This window comes from Eutrigla gurnardus (assembly GCF_963514095.1).
Source record: "Eutrigla gurnardus genome assembly, chromosome: 16".
NCBI lineage: Eukaryota > Metazoa > Chordata > Actinopteri > Perciformes > Triglidae > Eutrigla > Eutrigla gurnardus.
This window is the reverse complement of record NC_139927.1, coordinates 18,925,336-18,932,355: the sequence shown is the minus strand read 5'-3', so window position 1 is coordinate 18,932,355 and position 7,020 is coordinate 18,925,336. Positions and strand designations below refer to the sequence as shown.

At 39.6% G+C, this 7,020-nt stretch overlaps 1 protein-coding gene across 1 annotated transcript in view; it reads left to right on the top strand.

Annotated features, from left to right (window-relative positions):
- Positions 1–3,248: 3,248 nt before the first annotated feature.
- mei4 (meiosis-specific, MEI4 homolog) overlaps positions 3,249–7,020 on the top strand; it is a gene marked incomplete at its 5' end in the record, with an annotated part of 71,796 nt that continues 68,024 nt past the window's right edge. Inside the window, 2 exons of the mRNA XM_084030496.1 lie at positions 3,249–3,261; positions 3,447–3,692. Of these exons, the coding sequence (XP_083886622.1) occupies positions 3,249–3,261; positions 3,447–3,692 (259 nt within the window). The remainder of the gene's footprint in view (positions 3,262–3,446; positions 3,693–7,020) is intronic.

Below are 7,020 nucleotides of genomic sequence, written 5' to 3'. Positions count from 1 at the left end.
ATGCTCGCCTGCAGGCTCGGGACTGACAGGGGAGCACAGAGTGGACGCTCTCAGGTGAGATAAGATTCCTCAGGAAAGAGGCCAGCCAGGAGGGGCTCGGCCATCCAGCTGGGCCGCTCTGTCGAGCTGCTGCTCCTCCAGATAAAGGATATAGGATGTTTCACCTGACAGAAGAGCGTCTCCATTTAATATGAGCTGTTGATTTTAAAGAGGACCTATAAGAATTTTCTGATTTGTCTCTTTCCTTGAATGTCTTTGTAGTTTTTTGTGCATGTAAAAGGTCTCGTGTGTGGTCTAGAGTGTCAAAGCCTAAACCTGACTAAACTCTCCTCTCCCCCACAGAAACACTGTTCCTGAACGGTGTGGTGATGTCACCAAGTAACACGTTAATGATATATCCTTGCTAGCTGCACTTTGTCATGCTTTCAAACAAAGCTGGTAAGACAGGATGGAGAGAAGTCACAATTGGTATGCCATGAGACATGACCACATAACAACAATCCACGCTTCCTTATACCGGCGACCTGTTGCTTTTAGAACTGATTTTAAGATTTGATTGATTATTTATAAAGCCCTGAGAGGCGTCGCCCCAAGTTATTTATCGACCCTCTTATTGACTTATGTCCCTTCATGCACCCTGAGATCCTCAGAAGCATCATTCCTGGATGTTCCAAGGTCCAGGTTCATTCTGAAAGGTGATCGATCGTTGGCAGTCAGAGCACCATAGACTTTGGGATGATCTGCCTTAGGAGCTCAGGGTTGCAAACTCTCTTATCTTTTACATCTCTTTTAAAAACATACTTTAAAAAAAAATGCCTTTCTGTGACTATTGATTTAGTATGACATTTAAGCTTGTTTGATGTCTTATTTCTGCTTTTAGTTTATTTCACTGTTTTGAATGTGTTCCATGTTTGTAACTGTATTTTTTAACTGTATTTTGAAAGGTGCTATATATTCATAAAATGTATTATTATTATCATTATTATTATTATTATTATCATAATAATGTACTAATAAGTACATTACTTCACCGCTACACTACACTACTGGCTGTGATAAGAAATCCCTCTGAAGAGACCCCTGTATAACATTTGATCGACCATCTTTTTTCAGGCCCACTGATCAGTGTCACGGAATTCTACGGGTTACAGATTTCGGTGTAACACCTGCCCAGCCGTTTAAGCAAAATTAGCATAAACATCGTCGTGATTGTAAACGTTTGATTGGACGTTGAGGACGACAGACGCTGACACAGATGACCGAGATGGAAAATAACGAGAGCCATTTAAAAGGTAAAGAATTAGTCTGACCGTTGACGTTTGTTATAGTTAACATAGATGTCACGTTACGTTACGTTAAACTCCTGCTACTTGTGGTTCATGAGCGTCGCGGTAACTTTAGCTAGCGAGCAAGCTAGCTGTAGTTTGACTTTTAAGCTGTGTTGTAACTACATTTAGCATTATACTCGTATGTTGTGGCCACGACTGATGTGGGGGTTTGGGATGCAAGCGAGGTGGACAGTAATTGTGGTTATCTGTCCGATAATGGATGCGTTAATGATTTGGAAGCTCTATGGTAACGTTCATTTGGCTGTAACGTTAGCTTTCATACACATAACTGGCTCCCTCGATAATACAATATTAACCGTTTTGTTTGAGAATAACTCTTAAATCGATCTGAATCTAGCAGTGGCTTAATGCAGAAAAGTGAGTTCTTTTTGTGTTTGGTGATGAAAATATCTGTTTCTAAATGAACAACGTCATCTTGAGTCCACCTACAAACTTCATTAATATCTACTATTGAAGGAATGAGATGAGTTTACAAACTTGGGCTCACTGCACTGGAGGACGTATTCAGATCCGGTACTTAAAGTAAACTACTCATAGGTGAAGGTTTAAACGACCATCACAAACCATCACAGTTATCCAAAGCTGGAAGTGACGTCAAATATCTTGTTTTGCCTAACCAACCGTCCAAACCTCAAAATGATTCAGTTTTCTGTAATATAACGTAAGGAAAAGCTGGATATTCATATGTAAATGAATAAAACAAATCAGTGGGGTTAAGTATTTAATTCAGAATATGTATCAATGACATATTTTAAAGTGATTTTGTCATGAAAACATTGTTTTTTCAGTGAAGCTGATGTTCACATACAAATGCCCACTTAAGTACAGTACTTATGAAAACTAGTGAATTGTAATCAGAAAATAGTGTAGAAAGCCCAAAGTGATTCTTCTAAAACCCCAACATATTCAGGTGACTAAAACATGAAAGCAACAAATCAATACACCAATATTGTATCAATACACAGATGTGAAAAATACACTAAGGATGTTATTAAAAATCAGATGCACACAATGCTGCCAGTTTAAAAAAAAAGAAGGAATGTATCATTCATTTGGGGAGACATTATGATGAATGAAAACCTTATTTAAGATAGTTTCCATCCATCCATTTTCTACCGCTTATCCTGTATTTAGGGTCACGGGGGGGCTGGAGCCGATCCCAGCTGTCATTGGGCGAAGGCAGGGTACACCCTGGACAGGACGCCAGTCTATCACAGGGAGACATGTAGAGACAGACAACCATTCACACTCACATTCACACCTACGGGCAATTTAGAGTCACCAATTAACCTATCCCCATCCTGCATGTCTTTGGACTGTGGGAGGAAGCCGGAGAACCCGGAGAGAACCCACGCTTACACGGGGAGAACATGCAAACTCCACACAGAAGGAACCTGGGCCGACCCGGGAATCGAACCCAGGACCCTCTTGCTGTGAGGCGAGAGTGCTACCCACTACACCACCGTGCAGCCCTAAGATAGTTTATTATTTGTTTTTCTCTAAAAAAAAAGACAAAATGTATGATTCCAGCATGTTTTAGGGACATTTTCAGTTAAAGCACATTTGAATGGTTATCAGGATAATATCGTGAATTGCAATTATTTTGGCCAGGATAACTGTGACATGAAATGTGCATGGTCATGGGTAAAATCAGCGGGATTGACAGACTGTCTGTCAAAACAAAGATGGAGTGTTGGTCAGTCCGTCTGCTTGACTGACAAACACTTTTTGCTGCGATATAAATGGCTGAAGTGAGATGAGCTGAGTGTAAATGTTACCTGCATAATTTGCAGCTGAAAAGGTGATGAATGGTGATTATATCGCAATATATGTTATCTCAATATCAATATGTCGCATGATGTTTAAAATTGTAATAAAATCGTGTAGTATTGGGATAATATGGGGGCCTCTGGTTTGTTATTTCTGTTAAGTGCCTGATCTTTGCCATTCACCTCAGCAAAACCAAATATTACATTTAGGACATACTCTCTTGTAAAACATGTATTTTCTCATAAAACTGTGAATGTCGAGCTTCTTTGGCCTCTATGGATGTGTTCTTTTTCGTTTCCCTAAAACTGATTCCTCTTTGTGTTGTAGGAGCAAGTCAAGCTAGGTGGTTTTACACGAAGGCCAAGGTTGCCCTGGCTGTGGCGATAATAAAAACGAAGCCCTCGGGTATGAGTGGCAGAGCTTACGCCGAGGCTTTGGCCCGCAGGTTGAAGAGCCACGATGAAAGCTGGAAGGAAAAAGCCCAGCGGCTGCAGCAGGAGGTGCTGAGGCTGCGACAGGAATTACTGATCATCAGAGTGACGTCAAACACACAGAGCCCCACGCAGGCAGCAGGTAGGCCTTCCTCCATGTATTAAACATCATTAGTCATGTTAGTGGAATTACTGGAACAGGAAGAGCACGTCTGCTTACACTTTATCAGATACAGGCTTGTTGCTCTTGAAAAGCATGGGGGAATTTAAACATTCACTTGAGATGCTTGTACTGTGTATTTTCCATTTTATAACATATTCGCTTTTCCTTACTTTTTAGATGACATTTTGACGTCACAAAGCTGAAATGGGGCCAAAATAATTGCGATTCACATTATTATCCTCTTTTAATATTTAAAATTAAACGGTATCTCTTAACATTAATAAATAAATGTATGTCTTGTCTTATAGAGAGGAGATCATCCTTCCTATATTTTATAACTCTAGCGAGCTAGACAGCTTTTTGCAAGACACTCGTGATGATATTTACGATCGCCCTTTTGTGAGTGTTTTTTTTATTATGATCCACAATAAAATCCTTCATCGTTTCGTCCCTAGGTATTAGTACTTTGACTGAAGTAAAGGATGTGAATGGTTCTTCCACACCCGGTGAAAAATAAAAGTCTAGTATCTGCAGAGTAGCTGTCGTAACAGACAAGAACAACTGCAGAAATGAGCTCATGTCTAAAAAGTGGAGATATTTGTACCGATATCTAAGCCCAGAGTGTCTCTGCTGCTGCATTGAGTCTGAGGACGGGGCGGTGAAGGACAGCTTGGTCCTGACACCGAGCGTACTCCTGAGGTTCTCTCTCAAGGCTGCTCATGATTACATGCATTATGCTTGGGAAGGCTGAGTCGTCAGGTTTATAGCTGCCTGTCCCCCCTTTGACCCGACCCATGTGTACTCTATAAACAGCTGTCTCTTCCTGCTGGACCGGTAGAATGTGGGGATGTCATGATATTTCATGGCACCGTTTTTCATTACACTGAAGCACAACAGCATTCTGTCCATCAAACGGATCCGATCAGAAACAGATCAGTGAGTGGAGTGTCGCTTCATTATTCACCTCATTGAAGCTGCTGCAATATCAAATAACCCATCACAAGCTCAAGCTTTCATCTTCATATGGCGAAACCCAAATATAATCAATTTACTATTTCATAAAGTGGAACAAATCCTCACATTGAGAAGCCACTCACAGTGAAATTGTGGTATTAGATGTGTTAAAATAACACCAACAGCTTCTCCTTGTGTGGAAAAGGTTCCAGCCAGCATTCATTCCCAGGACAAATGACACAAGTCAGCTATTTATCGGCCCAGCTCGGGCTGCACGATGCATTGTTCAGCGGCGACATTGCATTGTGTGCACGTGCAAGAGCCAAATGGCAGGCTAAACCTTTTTTGCTGCTTGATATGAAGGAAAACTCCCATGATTCTCAAGTTTCTTTTGGCCTTTTTGCCTTTATTCAGAGAGGACAGCGTGAGAGTGAAAGGGGGAGGGAGGGGGATGACATGCAGATTTGAGCCCGGACACGCACAAAGCTCCATAATTCAAGGTCAACTTTAGTGTTAAAGTCATCTTAGTAGCTAACTGCATTGGTAGCAATAACACCTGCTGCTACTACACTGATGGACAGCACAACCAGAACATTAAAGCCAAGGACAAATGTTCAATTATCCACTTCAATAGTAGAAGCCTGTGCAAACTTCAATAATATCAAGGAATATACATTTTCACAGTCATTCAACATAATTGTCATAGCTGAGAACTGGATAAATACGGAAAAATCACCAAATAATAATAGAAAATCACCAGACCCAGCAGAATCCCATTGTGCCACTCTAATTGATAATATATTCACCAATGACATTGAAAACAACACAGTAAGTGGATTATTAATCAATAAGGTCAGTTTTTACAGTCTATGATGGGAATTCCAGGAATAATGAACCAGACAAGCAAACAGAATACAGACAGTGTGGTCAGAGGAATCGATCAGCACACTACCAAACGCCTTACTGACAGCACTGGGATGCAATATATCAAGAAGGAGACATTGATGTTTTTAAGAATAGGCAGGTCAAAATTGTCTAATAAAAGAATATTGCAGAAAACAAAAATATCTAAAATGTCCTTAGATCACAGAGGGATTACAAAATGCCTGAAAAAGAGGCGGAGAACTAGAGAGCCAGAATATACTGTAAATATAAAAATATAAAACTAAGTTAACTTGTATCATAAGAAAGTAAGAAATAATATTATAAGAAAATATTAGTTGATAACAAAAACAAGATTAAAGGACTATGGACTATACTGAACAGTATTATAATTATAAATAGCTCTAGACAAACAAGCTATCCAGAGTATTTTATTGATTAGTATGGATGATATGGCTAACAGCTTCATCAGTTCTTTGTAAATATTGGACCTGAGTTATTGGAAGGAATCCCTGATCCAGGCAATCCAGAGACAATCTGGACTAATTGAGTAATCCCATTCTAATTCCAGCTAATCCCATGTTTATCAAAGCAGTGGATGAGAAAGATCTATATTTATATGATTTAAAAATGTATATTTGTACTGTGATCATATTTCTAGTCACGTCATGAACAGTTTAAATTATGTCGTATTTCATTTGTCAGTATTATGCAACAGCGTTTCCCAGTGGGGAATAAGTCATTTTGAAACAACACTCCACTCTATAAAACACACGTATGCTTATAAATAATGTGGCCTTTATGACAGCATTTGTTACGTGGAAGACACTTGTCCTCCTAAATCTGAAAGCTGGAGGGCTGAGGGAGACATTTAGGACTGCAGCGCGAGAACATGATTAACCAACGTTCACCTGTTCAGCTGCCAGGATTTAGATTTTAGAAGCTCATCGGTGAGAAAAGAATCAATCACGGTCTGCCTGAAATTGGGGAAAAAAATACTTGTTTATCGTCACATATACATGTCTGAAAAGCATCTATAGCAACTTAATAAAATGCATCGGTTTCATCCCCACTCTGGATGCTGTCTAAGTGTTCTCTGTTTATATTTATTCAGCAGAAAACCAATTTTCCTACAGAGCAAATATGGATATGAAAGTGTAATTTAGTGCCCTTCCAAAACAACAAGTGTGGTCTCATGTTGTGGATGTTTATCATCCTGTGTGGAAAAAAAAAAAGAAGCAAACAGACTAAAAATATTAACAGTGTACTTTACGTCATGTCTCTGTGACCACAGGGATAATGCCGCAGCTAACTAAATGTAATTATGTGCTTTAATGATCATGGTTTAATTATATGACTATCATTATGAATGATCATTTATATGATAATCCAGTTTACAGACTGGTTGGATGGATGGATGGCTTACAGACTGGTGTCCTGAAGCCTTATTTGTGAAGTTACTGTCTGACTA